At 45.1% G+C, this 27,957-nt stretch overlaps 1 protein-coding gene across 8 annotated transcripts in view; it reads right to left on the bottom strand.

The window, feature by feature from the left end:
* Nucleotides 1-977: 977 nt before the first annotated feature.
* Nucleotides 978-27,957, bottom strand: part of LOC310922231 (fibroblast growth factor 13) — a gene marked incomplete at its 5' end in the record, with an annotated part of 329,490 nt that continues 302,510 nt past the window's right edge. For all 8 annotated transcript variants that reach the window (XM_083882686.1, XM_083882683.1, XM_083882689.1 and 5 more), the window contains 2 exons: nt 978-5,201; nt 5,686-5,884. In XM_083882686.1, the coding sequence (XP_083738812.1) occupies nt 5,065-5,201; nt 5,686-5,884 (336 nt within the window). In that variant the 3' untranslated portion in view covers nt 978-5,064. The remainder of the gene's footprint in view (nt 5,202-5,685; nt 5,885-27,957) is intronic.

Genomic DNA, 27,957 nt, shown 5'->3' with positions numbered 1-27,957 from the left:
TTTCCATATGTGGTATTTAAGACTCTTCAAATCATTAATAATGATCTTTGAAGGGAACCCTGTAAGTTGTCTTCTAATTCCTGATGAGATAGAATAATTTATTACATCAATTTTTCTGATTAATGTAAAATGTGTTTCAAATTTGGGTTTTCCTTTAATATTTAAACTTTTCCTTGAGAGGAGCTGCAGAAGGTGACTGAGTGCCCCCAAACTGATGTGGTATGTCCTCAAAGCAGGGTGAGATCTGCTACTGGAGCTGGTCAGCAATAAAACCATTGTACAGCAGCAAACACAGCTTAATTCAGGACCTACTATCCAAAAGGCACGAACCAGGGCCTCACAGCTCTGCTCACTCATGCCAGGGGAGAGAGTGTCTTAAAAACTGTGAATTGGAAATTTTTTGTTGTCAAGGACATGTCCCCAAAAATTGCTGAAAAAAGGCCAAAGCTGGAGTTACTCAGGATACATTGCGTGGCAGGTCTTTTTCCTAAGAAATGAATTTATTTTAGGCTTTCCACTGTACTTATATGTCATTTTTGCAGAGCCAAAGTCAGACAAAACCATGGTGGTTTTTGTCTTGGTCTTACATCAAGGAGGAAACTGAGTTCCAGCATTTAGAGCAGCCATTCTCTGAGCTGGTAAAATGCATCACACTTTGTGTCCTTCATCCACCATGCTGAGGCTACAGAAAACCGAAACACCCATCTTTGTTGGTCTTGGGCTGACCACTCAAGTTGCCTCTCTGGGTCAGGAAGACAGGGAAAGGACGATTTTCATCCAGAAGGGTCTCTGTCCCAGGGAAAGCTAAGCCATGGTGTGGTACTGCTGCTGGAGCAGAGAGCCCTTATAACATCTGCAGTGATAAAAAAACAGAGCTCAGACAGGAGGGAGTTTGTTTAAGAGAGAATTATTTATTAGAAGACAGGAGGTTGTTACGTACAGATTCTGTCCTGCAAAAGTGTCCTGGTCAAGGATATGTCAGGGAGACTTTTAAAGCCATCAAGCTGGCCCTGCTCTCCATGCAGAGATACTCAAGACACAGCAGAGCTCTGCCAGGCCTGGCTGCACTCTGGGGCTCAGCTGGGGAGAGCCTGGGTACCACAGCATCCATGAGCTTGTCACACTGCCTGCCTCCCATGGGAAAGGTGCTGGGGACAGCAGGAGGGGCACTGCTCTTCCTGGGCTCACCTGGGGATAATTCCCCAGGCAGGGAATTGCCTTCCATTGTGCCAGCGATGAATGTGCTCGAGCAAGAGGCTACGGAGATACAACCATGCTATGAGGTAGCATGAGGTAAATCAAACAAACGAAGTAAAGAAAAAACAAAGATCTCTGTGATACAGAGAAGAGCTCTTCCTGCTCTTGCTCATCCCCAAACCAGGCCAAGCAGCAGTGTCTGAGCCCCTGCAAAGACCTCTGAGGAAGCAGCTCTGCCAGGTGATCACAAAAGGCAGCAGTTGTGCTTCTGCCAGCTTCAGGGCTGCCCTGTTTCCTTTGGGTGGCATTTGTCTGCACAGCCCTGTGGTGCCTCGGGGCCCTGCCAGGTGAAGCTCAGGTGTATCAGAAGCTGTTGGGAGGGGGTGACACCTCCTGAGCAGCTCCAGGCCTGTGGGCAGCACTGCTGGAGAGGCAGGCACAGGAGGATGGGCAGGTGAAAGGCATCCCCAGCCCCTGGCAATGCCAGGAGGGCCCAAGACCCTGTCCTGCAGGTGGTCAGTGGCTCACAGGAGCTTAGGGCTCGGATCCACAGCAGCCCCTAGGCTTTTCCTCACTCCGGGTGTGCATCTTCCTGCACTCTGCCACTGTACCTGTGGCAGAGCAGAGCAGCTTTACCAGTGCCTCTAAGTTTTAATAGAGAAGCATCCAATTAGACATTTTCCCAACATCTAGCAGGTTTCTTAAAGGAAGGTATTGTCCAGAAGAAAATCTGTGTAACTTTCTAATTTATGGGTGCTGAAATAAATATCCTGGAGTCTGATTCCTCTGTCTGGTCCTCTGATGAAGCCACATTCTTATCTTAATTTTGAGACAGAATATTACCTTCACTCACTGTCTGTAAAGTCACATTTAAATCTAACTTTCCTTATTAAATCCTACTTATGGCTCCAGAGACTACATGTAAAACCCTGGGTAAGATCCCTCACTTTGCTCATAGAGTACATAACCTTTTGTCTACTATCAGCACTCTATCAGGATTATTACCCTTTCAGTCCTCAGTAATCTGAAGGAAAAAATATTGTTGGACCAGGTTTGCTAGAAATTTAACATAATTGTCAGAAACATCTGTTTCTGGCTCATCTATCACTACATCTCTCTCCACATCTCCATCCAAGAGTAGCCTTTGTTAGCTTGGTATATCAGAAAGCTTTGGAACAAGAGATCTGGCAGTGAATGCTCACAGATGACACCAACATCAACACAAAAGATGGGTCAGACTACAGTGCTCAGAAGGGGGATTTGTGAGACAAGAATTTCCCTTCTACTGCAGATGAGCTCCAGGGCTGGAGGTACTGGGGATGTAGAATAACAGGAATGCTGGAGCCATAAAGCAAAGCAGCAGAGCTCCAGTTATCTCTAGGATAGTAAACACTCAGCACTGAACTAGCTTTGCTACAAATATGCAAATATGCCTATTTTAAAATCAGGCTTTATGTTCCTAAGGCACTCAGACTCCTTTTTTGGAACATGTACCCAAATGAGTTTGATGTTTGGGAATGGGAGGGTTAAGAAAAATGTTCCCCAAGGACATCCCACATTTAGTTAAAGGGAAGAGATGATCCAGACCTACTGAGTTATCAAAACCTCTGGAGCAATCATGACCACATCTTCAGTTTTTTAAGGATTTCTGTGGCACTGGATGTGCTCTCACTTCACCCTATGGAAAGGGCCAAGCTGGGGAAGCCTGAGCCCTAAGAGCAGGCCAGAGCTCTTCACTTACTATTTGCCATGAAACAACAAATCTGGAGGTTTGATCTGAAACAATCTCCTCCCCTCCTCTCTCAGCCCTGACCTTAAAGCTGGTTTAATTCCAGCTCAGTCAGGTGGGAAGAACACAGAGCAGACAACAGAATATCTCATTTTGATTTCAGCCTAACATTTAGGGGTAGATTTTTGCTTCCATTTCCATTATTGTCTTTCAGAACTGGTTCTTCGGCCATCCACTATGAAAACTTGTCCCTATTAGGACTTCTTGGAACACCTTGACGAGTGAAGCTCACCTGCCAGAGCTGCCTGGATGCTGCAGATGAGAAAAGTTTTCCTGGATGTTTCCAGAGAGAAAAGGCAGGAAAGAGAGAGATGTTTTCCCTCCAGTGCAAAGGTATGGGAGCCTTTTTCCTCGAGGCCAGATGAAGCTGGCTGCTAAGTGGACCTGCAGGGATGCCCAGCAAATGCTGAGCATCCCCCCAGGTGCTCAGCAGGGCTGGAGCTGCCAGAGCTCCTGGAGCCTGTGCCAGGCTCAGGGCACAGAGGTGCAGCTCAGGGCCCCAGCAGCACAGCACAGCACAGCACAGCACAGCACAGCACAGGGCTCACTCCCAAGGCTTGGTCACACCAGAGCATGGCTGTGTTTGAGTATCTCAGCTGGGCATGCAGGACCAGCTCTGGCAGCCCCCAAAAGCAAAGAACATTTGAATTTCTGTATGTATGGCATTACAGGGGATGACCATCACACAGAAAGATTTTGAACATTAATTACAGTATCTTTTGTAACTTTATAATTTAATTGCCAACTCTTTCCCCTTCAGATTAACCATGGATGTACAGCATATAATCAAACAAGCTTTTTAAAAAAGTACATCTTAATATAAAGTTTATTCAGTGCATGGTTGTGTATACAACAAATAATAAACAACTTTTTTTGTACCAGGCAGAAAGCTGCCTGTACAGAACTAATTCAGTTTTGGAGCACAGAATCCAATGATGATTAATGCACAAAATCTTACACATCATGCAACTCTATGCCGATATTCCAACTTTCTCCCATGCAACAGACATGATGACCTAAATGGAAACCTAACTACATTTTTTAAACAATTGTTTCCAATAGCATGTATAAGTATATGTTGTTTAGGGGTAACCTGTCCTAACACTTCCTCCTACACAATATTCACGTGCCTGTTACAGTGAAAGGACTTTTACAAATAAGATGTTTCTTATAAAAAAATTAAGTCACCTTAATTCCACAGTTTCTGTCTTTAGAAAAGAAGCCACGACAATAGTTTAACATGACACACAAAATGGAATTAAGAGAAATCTACACTGGAGGATAATTTTATCCCTTTCTGTTAGTTTCCACTTGGGATAACAAAAGAACTCAATTCCTACAGACTGGGGTTAGCACAAGAACTTTACCAGAAACTACAAATCTATAAAAATTTATATTTCATTGTGTTCAAAACCACAAGAACACTGTTTGCTTGAGCCTGGGACACCAAGTCTCAGTTCCAACCCTGAATTTTGAATTATTTTTTTAAAGACAAAGCTTTAAAGACCCATTGGAGTTCAGAAGTCAAAAAGTTGCATTATTCTAAATTAAAGGATACATTTATTATAACCCTTAGATATAAAATGGTAAGCCAAGGAAACAACAGAGTTTACGTATTTGTTTTTTGTTTGCCCCTATAAAACGTACAAGCATTAAAATTTCCTTTGAAGAGCAAAAGTGGTCTTTCTGAGTTGGAAAGCAAATTCTTATCAGCAGTGAATGCTGTGAAATGTTTTTGTTTCGTTTTCCACAAAGCATAGGAGAGAGAGAGAGAGAGAAAGAGAGAAAGAAAAAGTTAAAGAGAGAAAGAGCTGGACATTTCTTCTCGGAGATTTTCCCACAGTTGTGTTTGCTGCTATCCAACTGCCTTGTGATATGCACAAGCACATTCTACATGCTTGGGGTTAATCCTCTGACAACCAGTAGATCTAATGGCTAATAAACGGGTGGGTGACCTATGTGAGTTTGGTGGCTTGTCCTGGGGAATTGAAGGTTTGGATGAAAGACTGCGAGTAAGAATTCAACTGCATCCAGAGGTAAGGTTCTGTTTAGAGAGCACTTGGCTGGCCTGAACCTGGCTATGTTGACTCATTTTGGCTCATGGATTTACCCCCATTTAGCACTCCTGAAACGCTTCTGCTCTTTGTTGGGGTCCCACTTCCAGACCTGGAGAACTCTGTGAGATCGTGGAGGGAAGGCTCTTTGTACATGGCCACTGCAAGGCAAGAGAGCAGAACATCAGCACATGTTGGGGCTGCTCAGGCTGGGGGGCAAAGCCCAGCTGTGACACGCTGGGATTGCTCAGCCAGCAATATGCAATGGAAGGAGAGACTCAAACACCCAGGGCAAGGAGACCTCTTCCATTTCAAACACTCCCTGAGAACCTCTGACATCCTCTTCAGTGGACTGGCATTTTACAGAAGGGGAAAACCATACCTCCCTCTCCCAGTTAAGCCAGCACTTACACAAGCTTGCAGGGCAAACCTAAGCTGATAAAAATCAGCATTTCCTTACTAACAGAGAAGTAGCACTGTCGGTAGTTGTGATTTAACCTGTTTAAACTCTGCTGAGACAAACATCATGTTACAGAACATTACACTCCTGTTACATAAGCAACTGGAGACATCAAATATATATGCACAGGAATTAAACACAACACAGTCTCAGTTCAGATAAATGGATCAAACCCAAGCAATTACCTTTTAAGGGTTTTGGAAGAAAGTGTGCTGCAGGTTTATTTTTCTTAACGTGGTTTCCTTTCATTATTTCTCCTTCTTTGTTAAGACCCAAATACCAACCCCGGCCAGACTGTTGCTGTCTGTAGATCATTGAGGAATATGTCACATAGTAGTTTTCAAATACTGATTCTTTGAACTTGCATTCAGGTGTAAAATGTTCCTGTAAGAAAGCAACAGATCAATACATGCAGGGCCGAATCTCACATCAATTAATGAAAAAGCATCCAATATCCATTGCTTTCTGAATGATTAGAAGTCATACCTCTCATCCTCCACTATCCAATTATGAAACATGTGTCCTAAAAGTATTAACAAAAGAGTAACACAATTTGAAACCTGTGAAATGATGCTGTGAGCAGCTCTAAATAGAATGTAATAAGATCTTTTTGAACAATGAGTAAAAAGTCTAAGTGAAGATTTATTGATTGATGCAGCTAATGGATATCAGGCAGACACAGAGCCGTGTCACCACCTGGGATCAGCTGTGGTCCAGCCCTGCAGGCAGGAATGCTTTGTACATTAACTGCTGGCCTGAACTGTATATGAGACAAGTCCAGGAAGAGTCCAGAGCCAATATACTGTGAGTAAATGGTTATGTCTGACTAACCCAGCAATATTAAGTTAAGCTGGTAGCAGCTGCCTTTGTGGTCTAATCTCTGCTCCTCCTGTGCCTGGTATATCACCCACAAGAGCCCAGCTGTCAGGGACCCTCTGCAGACATCACCTCTGCTCCAGGGCTGCACCACAGCTGCCTGTCTGGGGCATCCAGCCTTGGGCTCCCTGTTGGATTGCACTGTCTTTTGGGGAGCTGGTACCAAGCTGTCAGTGAAGATAAAAGAGAAGCAAATCAGCCCTGAGCCTTCTCCTCCTGCCCATGGTGTGCTGGCTCTCCCTGTGTGACACCCTGACTGAACCAGAATCACTGCACTATTGCCCAGATGCAAAACCAGATCCAGACATGGAACACAGTTCTTAGAGGAATCACAGCAAAACACCAGTCCTGACAGCACCACTCAGCTGATTCCCAGGGCCCTGTCTCCTTTGGGCTTTGAACATTGCAAGTTCTGACAACATCTCACCTATGGACTCTATAAGTCCATAAAATATGAAAGAGGAAGGGTTTGGTCTGGTGATGCAGATGTTAATATCTCAATTGTGCCTGTCACTGCACCACAGAGCAGCCAGATGTTTGCTGGCCTTCCCTTGTTAAGGCAGCCAGCTGCAGGGGAGCTGCCCTTGTGCTTACAGTACCCTACAGAGGCATGAAAGAAAGGAGGAAAATTTGTCCTTGTATAATGATTGTAATTTTGATTTTAAAATATCACAGGAAATTAAATGTCTCAGGAGCTTAAGATATTCTTATCTAGTTTCTAAAATATTCTCATGTGAGAAAAGGAAGGCATTAGGAAAAAAAAAGAAACCCACCACTGCATTTTCTGCACATCTTTTGCCATTTTGTCTTTATAAGAGAAAGAAAAAAGCTCCCATTCTCTGACTGGCATTTGCTTCAACAAAGAATGTGTAGCAAGCAATTTTCTTCTTTTTTTCCTTTAACCTAATTGGTTGTTATTTAGTTAATTGACAATTGGTTTTGATTGCTGTCAGATGGGGATAGTCACTGCATTTTTGTAAGATTTCTGCATAAAAGCCTTCCCTCACTGTTCCCTGCCCAGCACCAGCCATGGTAACAAAGACTATTGCAAGGGTATCATCCAATTAGCAGCAAAATGGAAAACTACAGTGCTCCCACTGGCAGATTATGGTTTATGTACAGTAATTTGGAGCTGTTTTGGGTACAAAAGGCCTGCCTGTACACAGCAGCAGAGGGTCAGACTGCAAACAGAACCAGAACATTTACCCTGGAGCTCTCAGGAAGCAAGTTAACCTCAGAGTGAGCAGCAGCCCAGAGTCCCTGACACAGAGGGACAGAAACAGTGGGGGGAATGAAGGAAAGACACTGAACCCCTCACTCTTGGTTTTCCCTTGGCTCTCATGGAAGTGCTGTGCTCCTGTGAGTTTGCAGCTGAGCCCATGCCCAGCCAGATAGTGCCCTGTGGGTGCAGCCCAGCCTGCCAGCCACCCCACAGCATCCCAGGGAAATCCCTCCTGGAGCAGCCTGGGATCCTGCAGCAGCTACAGGGGCTGGATCCTCTTGACAAACAGAAACAGACATCTTTCTGTAACGTGCTCAGTTATCAAGACAAATTCCCTCCCAGTTTTTGGGCACTAAAGCAGAGCACGTCATTCCCTGGGCTGGCAGAGATTCGTGCCCCTTTCTGCTGGCTGGCACCTGCCAGTTCCCAGGCTGCAGCTGCAGCTTCAGCAAGGCAGAATGACATCCTCCTTGCCAAATAAGCAGCTCCCACTGAGCTCCTGCAGAGGCTGTAGGGCTCACCCTGCTCCTGAATACCAAGCAGCTGCTCACCTGTAGGAGGAGTTTCTTCCCACCCTTCCCTTGCCTTTAGTTAATCCAATATGTGTCCTTCCTGCTCGGTGCAAAAAGAGCTGTGGAGGAGCACTGCAGAGGGAAGCTCCGAGTGAGGAATAGCAGCATGGGGGCATTCCAATTAAAATGGATTTTTCTGAGCTTGGCAAGTTCACGTGCCAGCCCACCTGAGTACAGACAGGACTTCCACAAGCACATCAATTCAGGATACAGTGCAGAGCAGCAACTGCAAATTGTCCATTATGTTATCTCTGCTGGCAAATTCTTTATTAATACACTGAGGAAGAGCATGCTAAAGTCAGGAGAGGGCTGAGTACCCCAATTAACACCGATGTTTTCCAGCTCACATAGTCAATCCTATGGAAAATTTATAAACACAAGTGTTAAATTCTAAGGCCAGTTTTTTCCTGTCTCTCAGCTGTCCTTTTAGTCCATCCTTGCAATGAAAACAATGGAAATGGGTTCTGGAAATTCAGTGTTACGGATACATTATTACACAGAACAGATGAAAATAATTATTTCTGTGAGACAGTATTTCCATCTCTACTTACCTCAAAAGTCACTGGTGATGGCACCTAAATGACAATAAACTGCAGTCACTCAAGCCCCTCACACATCCACCCTTAACACTGAATGAATGAATGAATGAATAAATAAAAGTGAAAAGACAGTGCTGGATTCACTGTAGTCGTGACTCAACCACACTTAAGTAAGCAGGAAGATGAACTGTCAGGGGCTGCTTCTTGGTTTTGAGCTCATCAGCTGAAGTATTGAAAGGTTCCTTCATGAACAAATCTGTAACTGCATTAAATATGTGAAAAATAATTAAAAAATAGTAATTTGGCATATGATAATATGGTAAGAAGGCCTCGTGGCATACACTTAGAGTAGCTGTATTTCCAGGCAGCTGACTAGATTATATCTAAAATAAATTAGGCTGCATTACAGAATGACAAGCCTGAAAGCTAAAATATCATAAAAACCAATCTAGAATTCTTCCTGCTCTATTTGTGCAGAAGACATATCTGAAGCCAAAACCCCTCCAAATTATCAGCCATCACACCCGCCTATACTGCAGGACTGCATGTTAATTATTCTGTGCTCCAAATTACTCTGATGCAGGAATTCAGCCTCCCCACAAATAGAAAAGGGGAAGGCTGCGTGGAAGGAAGGTGTTTGGTGCCTCTTGTTGGGATGGCTGATGCACAGTGCTCAGAAGGAGGAGGAAGATGTTTGCTCTCTGCCATTTATTGCATTCTGAATTTGCATTGTGGATACCATCAGCAGGGGCCATCACCAAATTCTTCAAGTCACAAGGTCAGGACTGGGTTTGTTCAATGTTTCTCTCACCATGGGCTGAATATCCTGTAGCTACCCTACAGCAGTTTATTAGAACAATCACAGATTTTGTTCAGATGGACTTAGTGCTAGAGGCATGAGTAAACAGCAAGAAAAGAAAAATTAACTTTGAAAAGTATTCAAGAAAAGTATTGTGTACTTGGGAAGCTTGGAAAATGTTCTTATATATTGAGCATGTAATTATATTCCTTGTGATCAATGACTATGTCTGCATATGGGATTTATCCTTTATTTTCTCCACTTAATGAAAATTGGATTTTTTTTCCCTCCATATCCCAATTTCTTTCAGAACTATAATGTAGCCCAGGATTCCATTTTATAATCATGAATTTTTGAAGGAGCCTCGTTAAGGCTCCAGAGTAGTGATTTTCTGCACCAGTGAGCCAGCCTTTTTTTATTAACAGAGATTGATTTTCTCCAGCTTGGCATGTGAAGTTCCAGGGTGTATCCTCTGGACCATCACCCTGTAATGTGCAGTGGTATCAACAGCACAGGATGGGAATACTTCAACTTTAATGTCATCAGGAATAACAGCTTTTAGATCACCAGTGTGAGAAGTCTGAAGAAGCCTGGATTTACGGAGCCACCAAAAGCCATTTGCTGCAGCAATGGAAAATGGCAATTACCTTAAAGCAATGCATTTTGTATCAGATATAGCACATTTCCACAGACAGGTTCCAATCCCATAATGCTGTCCATTTTGCTTGAGTTTACTTCTTTTGAGGAATGCTGGTGATGTCAGTGGGAGCAGCTCCCAGTCTGAGTATGTACAGGGGCTGTTTGACCATGTAATTGTGACTGTACACAACATTGTCCCTCACAGCAAAAGACATCCAGAAAACTGTAGGGGCTTTTGAGGACAGGTGCTGGATCAGCTCAAGGAGGAGCATCACTTTGGCCACACCCCTTCCAGGTGAGTTTTCACAGACTTTGCAGGTAGCCAAAGCCCTCAGGAGAGGCTGTGAGGCTGAACTAACTGCTGTCAGACAAATACCAGCTGATGAACAGGGATTTGTGGAACAGTGTCATTCCCCTGGAGGTCGCTTCAAGGTACGTTTACTGGCCATACAACCATGGAAGTGAGAGGAATGGCATACTTGTCTTTACAAACAAGCAGTGGGTCTGATGGTAGATAAAACTAGCACTGAGAGATAAAAGAAACAATGGGAAGGATTCTACTGATTGATAAATGGAAAAGAAGATACTAGATACTTGCCTTTACAAACTGTAGGTTTGCTGATAAATGAAATTGGATATTGAAAGATGAAAGAAACAATGGGGAAAACCGGGTGATTCATTGGGTTCCCGAGACTGTCCAGGAGACAGACGAGTGGCAGACCAGGGGAGTCCATGAAGAGTCCACAAGGAAGGACCATTGGAAATGTCACTGGTGAGTAAAATGGGATCTTTGGGGAGCAAACATGGGAGAGCACCCATAGAAGGTAGCACAGGTAAACCTGAGAGGGCACCCATGGAGGGTAGCACAGGTAAAACAGAGCACCCATGGAGGGTTGCAAGGGTAAAGCTGGGAAGGGGCCCTGGCAAAAGGGATGATGAACCCATAATACCCCCAGAGAGTCCCTTGGGGAGAATGCTGAGGTCTTGGGACAGATTATTCATTCACCCAGAGGGAACTATGGAGATAATAGTAAAATATTGTTATTTTGTGTGGCCAGAGTATAAGTTGCCACAGGGGCTTATATGGCCACCCTATGGAACAGATAGAATTCATTTGTGTTGAATTTTGTTGAAGTATTTAGAGGAGAATTGGAAAGGGTGGATTGAAAAGGAATGTGGATTAATATGGTTTAGATAAGCAACAAGAGAAATCTATGTGTTAAGAAAAAAGAGAGAAGAGGAAAAAAGGGAGGAAGAGGAAACTGGTGAGAATTGGGATGTTCTTCAGCACCTTCCCCCATCTTGTCCTCCAGTGTTGCCAGCTGAACCAGGACCAGTTGCAGGTCCTCTTGATAGTATAGGGTTAAAATGATTTCTGAGGTAGCAGGGCCCAAGAACAGGACATTGGCTTCACTGCAACCAGGATGTTATTTTCATGCTATTGTTTTAACCAAATCAAGTATACCTTTACCTAGGTAAGGGAAAGGAGGGGGGATGATTGTGATTCTTAGTTAAATACGTAGGCCTTGGAAATAAAGTTGGATAGGTCAGGTGGATCTGTACCTGTATAATCATCAATATGATAAATGACATTATTGTTAATTGTAACATTAGTTTGATAACTAAATATGATCATTCTCTTAAACCAGAATCTTAAACAAGACTCACGAGAATCGATTGTTACAGATTTATGCTTGGGTAGAATCAATGGAACAATGGGGTTTAATGGTTAACATGTATTCTTATGTAACAAGAAAAGTATAAAACTGTGTCTATTTTAGACTTCTGGCAGAGTCAGATTTGGGTGCGTCCAGGACCCCCAGCTCCCAGAGCTCTTAATAAAGCACCGCATATAATCATTCTGTGATTGTGTTTTTCCTATGCTAACACCCTGTATCCTCAACTTCCGGAGCAAAGGGATCAGGGAAATGTTGTTCCTATGGCCCCACCTGAGAATAATAATGGTGTAGGGGAAGGGGAGCAGCATATCATATCACCATATAGAACTAGAATACAGACTCAATTTAGGACATCAGAAGCCCCCCAGACCCAAGAGACAGGGGTACACTAGATGCCACTCCACCAAGTTTCTTTGGGGGGTCAAGGGGGATGGTTTGGGTTTGTAATTGTACCACTTACTACCCAGGATATAAGGGCGTTGAAAAAAGAATTACCCCCATATTTGGATGATCTCATAGGGCTGGGGGAAAAGATAGAGAAATATTTGGGAAATGCAGATTATACATGGAAGGATTAGGATTTTGTTTGGGTCATCAGAGAAGCAAATGATTTTGCTGAAAGCTCAGCAGCTGTGGGAGGATGAACATCCACAAGCAGCAAGGGGGGCTGGACCTAATGTAACTACAGTAGATGAGGCCATCCCCCAGGTGGACCCCCAGTGGAACCCAAATAATGATGCCGATTTGGCTCACCTCCGCGATTACCGTGCTTATTTGGTTAGGGCAATCAAATCAGCAGCTCCCAGAACCAACAACATAGCTAAGGCTATGTCATTAGAACAGGAGAAACATGAAAGCCCCTCTCATTGGTTAGAGAGGATTAGATAGGCCTTGCGAAAGCACGGGGGGATGGATCCTGAGGGGCCATCCTTTGACACATTGCTGAAGGTACAATTTATTACTAAGGCCTTGCCTGATATAAGGAAAGGGGCACAGAAAGATGAAGAGTGGCAGAACAAGCCTCTGGAAGAATTGGTTAGAAAAACACAGCAGATATATGTAAGGAGAGAAGAGGAAAAGGTAAAGGCTAAAGCGAAGATGATAGCAGAGTTTTTGCAGCCACAAGAGAATAAACCACAGGGTCCAAGGGGTCCCCCAGGACAGAGAGGACGGAGTCGGCCAAAATGAAGGGGCAGAGGCATTCCCTCCTCAGCAGGGGAGAGCCAACCCAAACAGCGGTTGGGAAGGAATCAGTGTGCTATCTTCCAGGCAGAAGGGCATTAGAAAAGGGAGTGTCCGCAGAAACAGCTGGACCCTCAGGAGGAGGAAGTCCAGAGGATAATAGAAATGGATTGTTAGGGGTGTCAGTGGCTCCCATTATATCAAGGACCCACCACTCAGGAGCCCTTGATAACTTTTAAGGTGGGTCCAGATGGAAAGGAGGTGTGTTTTCTGGTAGACACAGGAGCCTCTCAATCCACCTTAAATTTTATACCTAAGGGGGGGAAATTGTCAAAAAGATCAGTAGTCATTCAAGAAGTAAGTAGAAAAGATGATCGAGTGCATTTTATTCAACTGCTATTAATAGGTGTAGAGGACAGGTTTGAAATGCACAAATTCCTGTTTGTTCCTAATTGTGATTGTAATTTACTGGGAAGGGATTTGATGGCTAAAGTGGGAATGCAAATTAGTATTGTAAGAAATGACACAGAGTCCAACACTGTGATATTTTTGTGTAAAATGTCTGAGAAGGCTTATGCTGAAATAAATCCAGAAGTGTGGGCAGCCCCAAGAAAATATGGAAAACTAAACATAGAGCGTCTCCAAATTATTTTGAAGCAACCAGGACAAGTGGTGTCTAAAAAGCAATAGCCCCTTTCAAGAGAGAGAAAGAAGGGGTTACAGCCTGTCATTGAGTCCCTGCTAAAGGCAAGTCTTTTAGAGCCGTGTATGTCTCCCTATAACATCCCTATCCTGCCTGTTAAGAAACCAGATGGAACCTACAGAATGGTGCATGATTTAAGAATAATAAATGAAATTGTCAAATCAAGGCATCCCACAGTTCCAGATCCCTATACAATCCTGAATCAGATCCCTTCTTCACATCAGTATTATTCAGTACTGTGTTTGAAGGATGCTTTCTGGGGGTGTCCAATTACAGAAGATAGTAAACAGTATTTTGCCTTTGAGTGGGAACAGGAAGAAGGAAGGAAAATAGTAAAATAACAATTGACATGAACAGTCCTTCCCCAAGGATATACCGAGTCATCAGTTTTGTTTGAGCAAGTGTGATAAATGTGACATTGGGTAAAAATTCGTGATAAAAGAATATAGCAATATATCTTAGATTGGTGTTAATATAAAATGTGAAAAGGTACAGTCTGTAGAAAACTTTCCTCCAAGCCAGGCTTCTGCCAGTCCTGGGACAAAGAACAGGACAGGAGCCATCAGGAGGAACAAAGACACTAGCCAACCCAGATAAGAATCGGCATCATACCCAGACAGAGAAATTCCTTCCCGAACGAAAAGAGAATTCTCCGCCGAGGAATACACATTGAAATAACCATGGACCGGCGGGCTCCATCCGCATGTGAAAAGAACCTTCCCAGAATACTATTTGACAAATCCGGGAAGCCCATCCGAAAATTATTTGGACTATTTGCTGGACTATCCTGGGCACCTGTTTCGCCTCGGTACACGAAAACCCCTATAAAACCCCGAGCTGCGATCCGCTCTGTGTGGATTTGGGAAAACTGTACCTTAGAGTACGGACCCCTCATCCACCCAGCGCTGCGCTGCAAATCCTATTTGTGGTTTTCTCTCTTTATCGGTGATTGGGATTGTTTTATTAATAAATTGTTTCTTTATTAATCTGATCTTTGCCGTTGCATTTATAACACAAGCTTTGCAGAAAATATTAAGAGAGTTTACTCCACCCTCAGGCGTTAAGTTGTTGCAATATGTGGATGATTTGCATTTATCAGGAGAACAGGAAAAGGTGCTTGAAGAGGCTACTGTGAAGCTGCTTAATTTTCTTGCTAAAAAAGGACTGAGAGTGTCCAAATAAAAGGTGCAGTTGGTAGAAAAAAAGGTCACATATTTGGGACACATTCTGACTGGAGGGTTACAGTGTATTGATCCAGAAAGAATACAAGGGATTTTACAAATACAATTACCCCAGAAAAAAAAGGAGTTACGGCAGTTTTTAGGGTTGGTAGGGTACTTCAGAGTATAGATTGAAGATTTTTCTGTGGTAGCCAGACCTTTATATGACTTTTTAACCCAAGACGGTCCTAATGTTATGGTATTGTGATAAAAATAGGGTAAAAATTCGTGTATAAAATAATAATTCGATGTATAATGAAACAAAGCTAAAGTAAAATTGTAAAATCCAATAGAAGGGTAACCGTTCTCTCTCAGCCTGCTAATCTCAGTTGAAAAGACAGGACGAAGGTCATCAACTTAGACAAAAGACACTGGCCAACCCTGATAAGAATCGCTTCCTCGCCAAGGCAAGGAGAAATTCCTTCCTGACGTCGATGCCAATTTCACCAACCTTCTGGTGCCACAAGCGGAATGAAATCAACATAAGACGGACTTTTGGAATTGACATAAGAAAGGAGCCTTCCCGGAATGAGACAACTAGACTTAATGAGGTCCGGGAGGGCCATCGAAAAGAAATCCGGACTATTCAACCCACCTTGGACACCTGGACTGCCTAAGGGCAGAAAATTCCTATAAAACGGTGGACTGAGAGCTGCACTGGCGTGGACTAGGGCGTCTGGCACATCGGTGCGGACCTCTATCCACCCAGCGCGCGCTGACAATTTCCTATTATTGTGGTTTTTCTCTTTTTCAGGTGCTCGATATTCTGTTATTAATAAATTGTCATTTATTAACCTGAAATTTGCCTTTGCATTTATAACAGATTTGGTGCCGTGACTCGGATTCGGAGGAGGCTGCGGGGACCTGCGATCCAGGAGGGTACCCCCGCTGATTTCGGCGGCCTGGTGAGTGAGGAGACCCCGCGGCTCCACCCGAACCTCCGAACCAAATTTAGGAGCGAGAAAACCACAAAAATAGGACAGGGGAAAGAACGGATCCGGGGGCAAAGAGAGCTCGGGAAGGCAAAGGGCCTTCGGAAAAGCCGCGGCTTGCAATTGCTCGTAAAACGTCTACGTGCACGAAGACATCCACGCAGGAAAAGGAGCTGTAAGTACTGCTGGTTGAGCGGGTGATTGGGCGAGTGTGTGAGACGTGATCTGATCACGGAGCGAGTGCGGACTTCAAGGTCGCAGTTCCGTCTTTTCCCGCGAGGGGAGCGGTCGGCCGCGAAGGAAGCGATTTCGTGTGAAACTCTCTTACATTGCTTGTCAAAACCGGGACGAGGGAAGTCTCGGGGACCGATCACGGAGTGGGCAAAAAGGGGAAGGGTACGTCCTGTTGAGCTCGGGAATCGGTAAACCCTTTTTGCCAGCGGACCAAGGTAAGGGTCCAAAGAGAATCCGAAAGGATTGAGAGCCGATCAGGAACCCTCGGCACAGCTCGCTGGAGGGGGAGTGATCGAAAAAGCCCCATCCCCTGTGAAACAACCAAAGACACAACGCACAGGCAGAAAAGTCGACTTGCAGGGAATTTCGAAGATTTGGTAAGGAAATTCGCGAAATATGGGACAGAAAAAGAGTAAGCCCCAGAAAAAAACCTCAGAAAGCCCCCCCTCTGGTAAGGGAAAGGGAACCATGAAAATCCCTCGAAATAGTCCCTTGGGGTGGATGTTGGAGCACTGGGGAGATTGTCCACAGAGGAAAGAGAAATCTAAGGAAAGAATGATTTACTATTGCATGGATGTGTGGGGTGGAGAGAAATTGGGGGAACACCTCACATGGCCGGTAATGGGATCATTTGAAAGCTGGACATGTAGTAAGTTAAATCGCTATGTGACAAACAAGAGCCCCTCGAACCCCGAGGAGAGGGAATATGCCCGGCTTTGGCTAAACACCCGAGCTGGTTTATTCCCGATAAAACAGAAAGGGCGGCCCGGAACTGGGACCGAGCCCTGGGAGCCCCTAGATCACCTCCCACCTCCCTACATTGGGCTGAATTCCCCACCCTCTCCAGAGCAAGTGGTGCCCACAGCCCCTTCCGATCCTCCAAACCAGCTTTTGGGGGCACAGGCATCTCAGGTGGGGAGTCATGCCTCCCCTCCATTGTCCCCACTGGCAGCTCCCTCCCTGCCACCCCCGCTCCTGCCTCTCCCGTCTGGCCTGGGTCCGTCGGCGGCGCCCCCGCTGATAGATGCCATGACCGCGGGAGCCCCCTCTGAGATCCCGTCTGCGCCAGCTTGGGGGCACTCTCGGTCACCTTTTCCGCCGCCACCGGGGTTGCTCCAAACGGAGGAGAGACCCCCCTCGGCTGCACAGGCGGCAGTCCCGCCCCCGCAGTCCGGGAAAGGGAGACAACCCACTGCTATCAGTTCTCCCCCTGCTAGCAGAACCCGATTGAAAGCAAGGATGGTGGGTGATGAATGGGGAGAGAATGAGAATGTGGGACACAGTTTACTTCCATTAAGGGAAGTACCAACTGCCCCAGGGATCATTGGATTTGTAAATGTGCCTCTCAATACAGGAGACGTAAGAGCGTTCAAAAAGGAAATGGGGCGATTGTTGGATGATCCTTTTGGTGTAGCGGACAGGTTGGATGAGTTCCTAGGGAGCAGCATTTATACATATGAGGACCTGATGGCAATCCTGAGGTCTTTATTCAATAGTGAGGAAAGAGAGATGATAAAACAGGCGGGTATCAGAGACTGGGACCGGAGGAACCCACAGGGGACACCTGGGGATCAAAAGTGGCCCAGCTCTAGCCCAAACTGGAATGCACAAACAGAGGACGGGAGAAGGAGCATGGTAGATTTAAGGAACATCATAATTCAGGGCATCCGGGAAGCTGTCCCAAGGGGTCAGAACATTAGCAAGGTTTTCAATGAATGTCAGGGGAAAGATGAATCCCCCACTGAATGGATTGAGCGATTAAGGCGAAGTCTACAGATATATTCTGGGACGGACCCTAATTCCCCTGTGGGGGAAGTTCTGCTCAAAACTCAGTTTGTGGCAAAGTCATGGGAGGACATTCGGAGAAAATTGGAAAAGATAGAGGGGTGGCAGGACAAAAGCTTGCAAGAATTGTTGCGGGAAGCCCAGAAAATATACATGAGGAGGGAGGATGAAAAGCAGAAAGTACAAGCTAAGGTTTTGGTAGCTGCGGTGAAGGAGGTCCAGAGACAGGAACAGGCTTCGGGGAAATATAAAACCTTACCCCGAAAGTCTCAAGGCCCCCGAAAAGCAGCCCCAGACACGAGAAGGGAACTGCCCGAGTGCTACTATTGCAAAAGGGTAGGACACCTTCGAAGGGACTGCAAAAAGAGAATTAAAGATGAAAAAGTATTTCAGGAAGATTAGGGGTGTCAGGGGCTCTTCACCTTGGGGACCAGGACATCTAACGAGCCCCTGGTAAAACTGAAAGTGGGTCCCCAGCGTCAAGAAACCGTTTTTCTGGTGGATACCGGGGCAGAAAGGAGCACTTTACAAAATCTACCAATAGGGTGCACGGTCGGTAAGGAGAAAGTTGTGGTGGTGGGTGCAAAAGGGGATCCCTTTAAAGTACCTGTGATAGAAAGCGTGGAGATTGAATCAGAAAATAAAGTCTGCCTAGGGAATTTGTTGTTGGTAGAGGAAGCTGATTACAACTTGCTAGGGAGAGATATGATCATAGCTCTTGGAATTAGCATAGTTGTAAGAAGTTCCGATCTTGTGGTGAAAATGTTTAAACTCACTGAGAAGGATGAGGCAGACATCAATCCAGAGGTATGGCACTCTAAAGGGGAGGTGGGGAAGCTAGAAATAGACCCTATTCATATTATAATCGAGAACCCCGGGGACCCTATACGGGTCAAACAGTATCCCATTCCCCTGGAAGGGAGAAAGGGATTGAAGCAGGTTATCGATGACCTCTTGAAGGGAGGAACAATAGAGCCATGCATGTCCCCCCATAACACCCCTATACTGGCTGTAAAGAAGGCAGATGGAAGCTATCGGTTAGTTCAGGATTTGAGGGCAGTGAATGCCCGAACCAGGACTAGGTTTCCGGTAGTGGCCAATCCGTATACTTTGTTGAATCGGCTTACGCCTGAGGATGTGTGGTATAGTGTGATTGACCTGAAGGATGCATTTTGGACTTGCCCTTTGGATGAGAAAAGCAGGGATTACTTTGCTTTTCAGTGGGAGGACCCCGATACCAACAGAAAACAGCAGTTGAGATGGACGGTGCTTCCGCAAGGATTTGTAGAATCCCCTAATCTATTCGGGCAGGCCCTGGAGCACCTCTTGACTCAGTTTACCCCAAAGGCAGGGACGAAATTGTTGCAGTATGTGGATGATCTGCTGATAGCAGGATCTTCAAAGGAGCGGGTGAGGGAATGTACAGTGGAATTGTTAAACTTTATTGGAGCTAAGGGTCTGAAAGTTTCAAAATCCAAACTGCAGTTCACGGAGCCCGAAGTGAAGTACCTGGGGCATTGGCTGTCCCAAGGGAAAAAGAAATTGGACCCTGAGAGAGTCGCGGGAATTATAGCGTTGCCCGCGCCAAAAACTAAAAGGCAAATACGCCAATTGTTAGGGCTCCTGGGATACTGCAGACAGTGGATTGAGGGTTTCAGTGAAAAGGTAAAATTTCTGTATGAAAGATTAAACACCGACAGGGTGAAGTGGACCGAACAGGATGAATTAGATTTTCAAAAACTAAAAGAGGTTCTCATGACAGCCCCAGTACTGACCCTTCCAGATGTGAATAAAGAATTCCAGTTGTTTGTAGATGTTAGTAGGCAAACTGCACAGGGAGTCCTGACTCAGGAATGGGCCAGCAAAAAGAAACCCATAGGATTTTTATCAAAAATCCTGGATCCTGTGAGTCGAGGTTGGCCTACGTGTTTGCAGGCTATAGTTGCAGTGGCACTCCTGGTGGAAGAGGCGAGAAAGATTACCTTCGGAGCCTCTCTGGTAGTTTACACCCCTCACAATGTGAGAAACATTCTGCAACAAAAAGCGGAAAAGTGGCTGACCGATTCCAGGCTTCTGAAATATGAAGCCATTCTGATCAGCTCCCCGGGATTGGAGTTGAAAACCACCTCGGCACAAAACCCTGCACAGTTCATGTTTGGAGACCTTTCTGAGGAACTATTGCATGATTGTGCTGAGATCGTGGAACTTCAGACAAAAGTAAGATCAGATTTGGAGGATCAGGAATTGGAGGGGGGAGAGAAATGGTTTGTGGATGGGTCGGCAAGAGTAGTCGAGGGGAAAAGAAAATCAGGATACGCAGTGGTGGATGGCAGAACGGGAAAAGTGGTGGAATCGGGTCCCCTAAGACCCGAATGGTCGGCCCAGGCTTGTGAGCTTTATGCTCTCCTAAGAGCTCTCAAAGGGTTAAAGGGAAAGAAGGGGACCATATTCACTGATTCTCGGTATGCGTTTGGGGTGGTTCACACTTTTGGGAAAATTTGGGAAGAAAGGGGCTTGATAAACACAAAAGGGAAAGGTTTGGTCCACGGCGAAATGATTCGACAAATCTTGGAGGCAATCAGGGAACCAAAAGAGATTGCGGTGGTGCATGTAAAAGGGCATCAGGTCGGGTTGCAATTTCAGACGCGTGGGAATAACCTGGCTGACCAAGAGGCAAAAAGGGCAGCATTACTCACAGTAAGAATCCCCGAGGTGATTGGGGAGGAAAACTCCGGAATCCAAATATGTCCCTCTGAAAGGGACATTGAAGGATTCAAGGAGATGGGAGGGGCATTGGAGATGGGAAAATGGAAATTACCGGATGGAAGGGAATTGGTCCCGAAAGGGGTGGCCAGAGGGATCCTGAGACGCCTGCACGAACAGACCCACTGGGGAACACGGGCATTGGCTGACCAGTTTCTGAAATTCTTTGGGTGCAAGGGGATCTTTGAGTTGGCAAAACAAGAGGTACAGGGGTGCGTGACTTGCCAGAAAGTGAATCGATCCAGATCCAGACAAGCGGCTTGGGGAGGTCGTCCGATTTCATACCGGCCGTTTGAAAGGATCCAGGTGGATTTCACTGAATTACCAAAGGTCGGGAGGTATAGGTACTTATTGGTTATTGTGGACAAATTGACACATTGGGTAGAGGCGTACCCAAGGGCAAAAGCCACGGCTCAAACGGTTTCCAAAGTATTATTAGAGGAAATAGTCCCCAGGTATGGAATAGTGGATTGCATAGATTCAGATCAAGGGACTCATTTTACCTCGAAAATCATAAAACAATTAACCGAGGCCTTGGGAATCAGATGGCAATATCACACCCCCTGGCACCCTCAAAGTTCAGGGCAAGTAGAAAGAATGAATCAGACCTTAAAAACTCAGTTGGCAAAACTCATGCTGGAAACTAAGATGTGTTGGGTAAAATGCCTTCCCCTTGCTTTGTTGAACATAAGAACCATGCCTCATTCTGATACGGGACTGTCCCCCTTTGAAATGTTGTATGGGATGCCATACAAACATGGAATGCCTGTGGGACATCCCCGAGTCGAGGATGTGCAGTTACAACCTTATCTCATCACTGTAAACAAAAATTTGCAGGAGCTCAGAAGGCGTGGACTCATCCCCCAAAGTGCCCCTCTCGGATTTGCGATTCATCACATTCGGCCCGGAGATAAAGTGTTAATCAGGACTTGGAAAGAGATTCCTCTCGCCCCGCAATGGGAAGGACCGTTCCTGGTACTACTCACAACTGACACCGCAGTTCGAACCGCTGAGAAGGGTTGGACTCATTCCTCAAGGGTGAAAAAGATCGAGGACTCAAAAGCCTCGGACTGGAAGGTCACCACCCCTCCTGGAGAGCTCAAAATCAAACTCAAGCGTCAACCTAGATGACCGACCAGATAAGTTGTAATACCCCAGGTTGTGAGTGCTTTCCTTTCATTCACTTTGAATGCGTGTACTGTAAACAGGTTTGGGTCACCCATTGCTGGAGAGGGAGTAGACCTAAAGGTCTGTGCACTAACTGTCTAATCGAGGAGCAGGTTCACACAGACCGCCTCTTAGTACTTGCCACTCGGGCCGGACTTTTTAAATTAGATTCTCCTGAGTGGTATCAGATTTTCAAAAAGGGAATAAAGGGAAAATTGGACGCTAAAGCAGAACCCTTAGCAATTGAGTGCCGGAGGACCATCAAGGTACCTTGCCGAGGAGATACAATCAAATTATCCCGGTGGGCAACCTATAAGAGAAGGTTTGCCATCAGGACCACACGGGCCCCTGAAGCAAACCCTTGCTGTCGGGAAGATGGTTTACCCCGCCGTATGTTCCCATACGGGCGATGGGCAAGGCAGAGGGGTTTTTCGGTGGGGAATCCTGACGGTCCTGAGCCTAGCCGTGTGCTGGGCCAAGGGGGCCCTTCCAGGGGCGCTCCTGGGGGAGAATCCTCCCGCGAAGTGTGAATGGTGCTTAACAGCACCAGAAACCGGGCCGATAATGGATTGTCCTCTAAAAAGGCAGTTGGGTGATTGTTGGGCTAATGGCACTCGATTTCACCTTTGTGAATTAGAAGGAAGGGTCCGGTGCCAACGCTCAGGGGCAAGTCCTAAGGGCGGGCTGTTCAGGGATCCTGCTCACTCACTCGTTAGACGAAGGCGGGAGCTCGAAACTCCTCACCCGGTACCAACATGTCAACAATGTAACAAAACTGTATGGATGGGAGGAAAAAGGCAATCTACCTTCCTTGCCTACTATAAGGTGAATCCCCTGTGCTACGACAAAGCGAAACTAAAAATATGTAATATGGGTGGAAAATTGTATTGGGAAGGGAGGAATCTCAAACATGAGGAAACGGGTTTCTTGGACTCAGAACCCATCATTTTCGAGTTATTGCCTCCGGGAGATAAGCGTGTGTGTTTGCAGTTTGACCAAGTTTTTTGTTTTTCAAGGGACGAGGAAGGGATGGACCCTGAAAGTAAAATGAAACAGGTAACATTGGAACTCAGGAGAAAGGAAGCTGAGGCCAGAAAGAGGAGAATTGAGCAGGAAAGGTTGAAATCGCTCAGTGAACAGTACGAGCAATTGGAAAGGCAATACGGGGATGGGGGATTTCCGGCCCCTAACCAAAACCTCTTTGTAGAACTAATGCAGGAGATAGCCACTGAATTGGGGCTGACGGACTGCTGGATTTGTGGGGGATTAAAGTCAGCCGAAAGGTGGCCCTGGAAAGGAGAAGGATTAGCCCCGGAACAACTTCTAAAATGGGAAAGCTCTAAATTGTCAAAAATAGTAAAGAGACCGGAGGGATGGATTTTGGAAAAAAGGATAGTGGGAACTATCTGCATCAGCCGGGAGGGGAAGGAGTTCACCGACCTGGTGGGTTATACTCCTTGCATAAATACCCTAACGGTGAATGACAAAACACGGGTCTGGCAACCTGAACCACCCTCCGGATATTGGAGCCAAATTCGAGAAAAAGATTGTGAGTGGTTTGAGACTATGGGACTTTGTTGGCACAAAAGTCCCGGGGCTAATCCATTTCAGGCACTAGCGGGACTGAGAGAGTACTGGGACGAGCCGGGGAGAACCAATATAGGCTGGAAAGCTCCAGATGGGATATATTGGATTTGTGGAAAGAAGGCCTATAGCGAACTTCCCCGGAAATGGAAGGGGTCCTGTACCCTAGGAATGATAAGACCCTTCTTTTTCACCTTGCCCAGAGCCGAAAGCAGTTTGTTAGGAGCTCCTCTGTTCGAAACATTAAACCGACAGAGAAGGGAGATAAGACGAGTGTTACCCATAGCCGGAGGCAACCAGAAATGGGGGGAGGAGGAGTGGCCCGCTGAAAGAATCATTGAGTATTATGGGCCAGCCACCTGGGCTAACGATGGCAGTTGGGGATATCGAACACCCATTTACCTCCTGAATAGGCTGATTCGGCTGCAAGCAGTGGTAGAAGTGGTTTCTAACCACACCTCAGAGGCCTTGGAACTCCTGGCAAAACAGCATTCACAAATGAGGGCTTTTGTGTATCAAAATCGGCTTGCCCTGGACTACCTGCTAGCAGAGGAAGGAGGGGTCTGCGGCAGATTCAATGAATCAGAATGCTGCATTGAAATCGATGACTATGGGGAGACTATCAAAGGGTTAGCACAGGAAATAAAAAAGGTGGCACATGTGCCAGTCCAGAAGTGGAATTCAATTCTTCAGGCTTCATGGTGAGACCAGCTGTTCGGACAGGGGGAATGGTGGAAGAAGGTAATATTCTTTATAACGTGCTCCATTGCAGGCATTGTCTTCCTCCCGTGTCTGATCCCTTGTTTCATTCGACTGATACATTCAGTCGTCCAAGGGATGCAAATAGCATCCCTTCCCATGGATCCAGAGGCAGCACAAGGGAAAACTGTGTCCAAAATAATGAAACTTGAGGAAGAAAAAGGTAAAAGAAGGGCTGCAGAGGCCCTAAGGGAATTCGAAAAGGAGCGGAAGCTCCAACAAGGTGATGAATCCTCTCAGGAGGACTGGGAAGAATGTGACTTTTTAAACTAAAATTAAGGTCAATAAAGGGAGAAAAACGAATTTTTAATTTGATGAATTATTAGGTGGGGGACTGTGATAAAAATAGGGTAAAAATTCGTGTATAAAATAATAATTCGATGTATAATGAAACAAAGCTAAAGTAAAATTGTAAAATCCAATAGAAGGGTAACCGTTCTCTCTCAGCCTGCTAATCTCAGTTGAAAAGACAGGACGAAGGTCATCAACTTAGACAAAAGACACTGGCCAACCCTGATAAGAATCGCTTCCTCGCCAAGGCAAGGAGAAATTCCTTCCTGACGTCGATGCCAATTTCACCAACCTTCTGGTGCCACAAGCGGAATGAAATCAACATAAGACGGACTTTTGGAATTGACATAAGAAAGGAGCCTTCCCGGAATGAGACAACTAGACTTAATGAGGTCCGGGAGGGCCATCGAAAAGAAATCCGGACTATTCAACCCACCTTGGACACCTGGACTGCCTAAGGGCAGAAAATTCCTATAAAACGGTGGACTGAGAGCTGCACTGGCGTGGACTAGGGCGTCTGGCACATCGGTGCGGACCTCTATCCACCCAGCGCGCGCTGACAATTTCCTATTATTGTGGTTTTTCTCTTTTTCAGGTGCTCGATATTCTGTTATTAATAAATTGTCATTTATTAACCTGAAATTTGCCTTTGCATTTATAACAGTATGGACACCAGAAGGAAAGCAAAGCTTTAGAAAATTAAAAGACAAATTAGGTAATGCCCCAGTCCTATCTCTTCTGGACGCAGAAAAGGAATTTGAACTATATGTGGATGTGAAACAGAGTCATGCTAAAGGAATTTTGGTGCAAGGGCATGGGGGAACACAGAGGCCTGTTGCTTATTTTTCTAAGCTGTTAGATCCAGTAGCCAGAGGTTGGCCTCATTGTTTGCAAAACTGTTCAGCTACAGCTCTGATAGTGGCTGATGGGGGGGGGGGGGGGGGGGGGGGGAGGGAGTTTATCAAATTGTTAAAGTTTCACATCAGATTAAAGCTTTGTTAACTGAGAGAGCCTCTAAATAGATGACCAGGGCTCGGTTATTACAGTGTGAATCTTGTTTAACGGAACAGGAAAATTTAGAGTTTAAAAGTGGGGGAGGGTTTAACCCAGCCTCCTGTTTGAATGGCCCTGAAGATGGGGGGGAGGGAGAAACTCATGACTGCATTCAAGTGATAGATCTCCAGACCCAGCCTAGAGAAGATTTACAAGATACTCCCTGGCCTGAGGGAGAAAATGTTTATTGATGGGTCTTCAAGGGTGGTAGAAGAAAAAACTATTTACAATATACTCTATCGTGAATGGAAAACAATTAAAGGAAGGGAGGAGGTTACCTCCCACCTGGTCAGATCAGACAGCAGAACTGCACGCGATTGTGAGAGCCTGTGAATTATACCGGGACAAGACAGTGAATGTTTTTACTGATTCTAGATATGCATATGGAGTGATACATGCATTTGAGAAACTGTGAGAAGAAAGAGGTTTATTAACCTGCAGGAGAAAGAAGTTAGTTCATGAGAACTTAATTTCTCGCCTATTTGAGGTGGTGAACTTACCAAAAGAGTAGCAATAATACACATTAAAGGGCACCAAGCAGGGTACTTGGAGGATGCAATAAGAAACCAAGTGGCTGATGAAGAAGCTTGAAAAGCTGCATTATTGCCAGGAATCTCTAAGATCCTCCCCTTGCTCCCAGTAACTGCATCACTGCCAGAAAAACTCTTTTCCACCAGAGGAACTTGAGATAATTAAAAAGAGTGGGGCGGGGGGGGGGGGGGGGGGGGGGGAAAGGGGATAATTGGTTTACAAGGAATGGTAAACAGTGGATACCAAAAGCTCTGGCCTTACAGTTATTAGAACAACTTCATGAAGGGAGTCATTGGGGCTCTCGAGGACTGGCAGAAGCCTTCCTCAAAATGTATGCTGCTGTAGGTCTTTTTACTCTGAAAAAGCAAGCTATTGAGGGTTGTTTGATTTGTGCTAAAACCAATAACAGAATTACAAAAACTTGCCAGGGGAGGGAGGCCTTGGGCTGTATGTCCCTTCCAAAGATGTCAGGTGGATTTTACTGAAATCCCCTGAGTGGCAAGGTTTAAATATCTTCTGGTAATAGTATGCCACTTAACTGGGTGGCCAGAAGCATTTCCCACCATTTCAGCAACTACAGGATCAGTTATTAAAGTATTTTTGGAACAAATAATTCCGAGATATGGGATTGTGGAAGCAATAGACTCAGATAGGGAAACTCATTTTACAGGAAAAATTCTTCAAGGAGTCATGACTGCTTTAGTGTTATAAATGCATATTATATAGTTGGCTTTTTGCAAATATTAAAATTATTACTATATGTATAATGTGGGAAGATTGTACTGTATTACCTTTTTTTAATAGAGTTTAGAAAAGTGATGAATGTATATGAGGCATGGATTTAGAAGAATTAAAGACTGTAGTCAAAATAGATAGTGCTGAGATAATGTAGCTAGGACTTCCCTTTTGCTAACAGAAGCCAGACTGAAGGAACTGATAATCCTTGGAAGGAACCGATCAATCAGAGGAGCTGTCAAACTAGGCTTTTGCATCCTGAATAATCAATAGACCCTATGAACACAATACAATCATAAATCAAACAGTCCTGGGAAAAACAGGATTTAGCTGTCATGAACACTAAAGGTTGAAAAGTCAGAGCTGAGGAAGACAATCTTACTTCATCATTTTGGGACCCCACCCCATTAAAAAGACCACCGACTCATTTCAAAGAACAAACTACGCATGCTTGGTGGCTTTTTGGGCTAATTACCATACGCAGTGGCGAATGGGAGGTACCAGAGCTATGAATATGCATTTGTAGTTTGTGTATTCAATACTCCTGTACATAAAAGACCCTGTGATGATCTGTAAATTGCGCGTGTGTTTCTGGGAGCTATCCCGCACGCTGCCCGGCGTCGTAATAAACATACACTTTCTAACTTTAAACTGTTAGAGAGTCTTTGTCCGTCATAGTTGGATATTGGTATTAGATCAATATCCATAGTTTTTTAATAAATCATATATTTTCTGATTGTAACATAGTGTTAAATGTAAAAGACCGTTTTTTGGGGTTTTTTTTCTCTTTGTAATATCTAAACTGACCAAACCAGAAGGTAGGGGGAGTCACCCTTCATTCCTGAATGAAGACTGCTGACCAAAGCTACTGAACCTCTGTTATCAAGTATCTTATCCAAATGAAGATAACCAGAACCTCAAGAGAAGAATTTATGAGACCTATGTAACCAGATGGAATGGAGCCACCTACAGATAGATCTACCAGATAAAATGATTGAGGGGGAGTTGAAAGTGTGGTATATTATATAAAATAATTCCTGCTTAGGAATTAAAGGTTCCAAATATTGTAAAACCACAAGCAGCTACAGGGAGAAGACCAATTTGCAATTGTAAAAGAAACACGGTGGTGGCGGCAAGGAAGAGTCGAATTTGCAATAGAAAAGAATGGCTCGGACAGAGATGGGCCTTTTCC

This window comes from Zosterops lateralis, assembly GCF_965231275.1.
Source record: "Zosterops lateralis genome assembly, chromosome: W".
Taxonomy (NCBI): Eukaryota; Metazoa; Chordata; class Aves; order Passeriformes; family Zosteropidae; genus Zosterops; species Zosterops lateralis.
The sequence above is the reverse complement of the archived record's forward strand: the minus strand, read 5'-3'. Positions and strand labels throughout refer to the sequence as shown.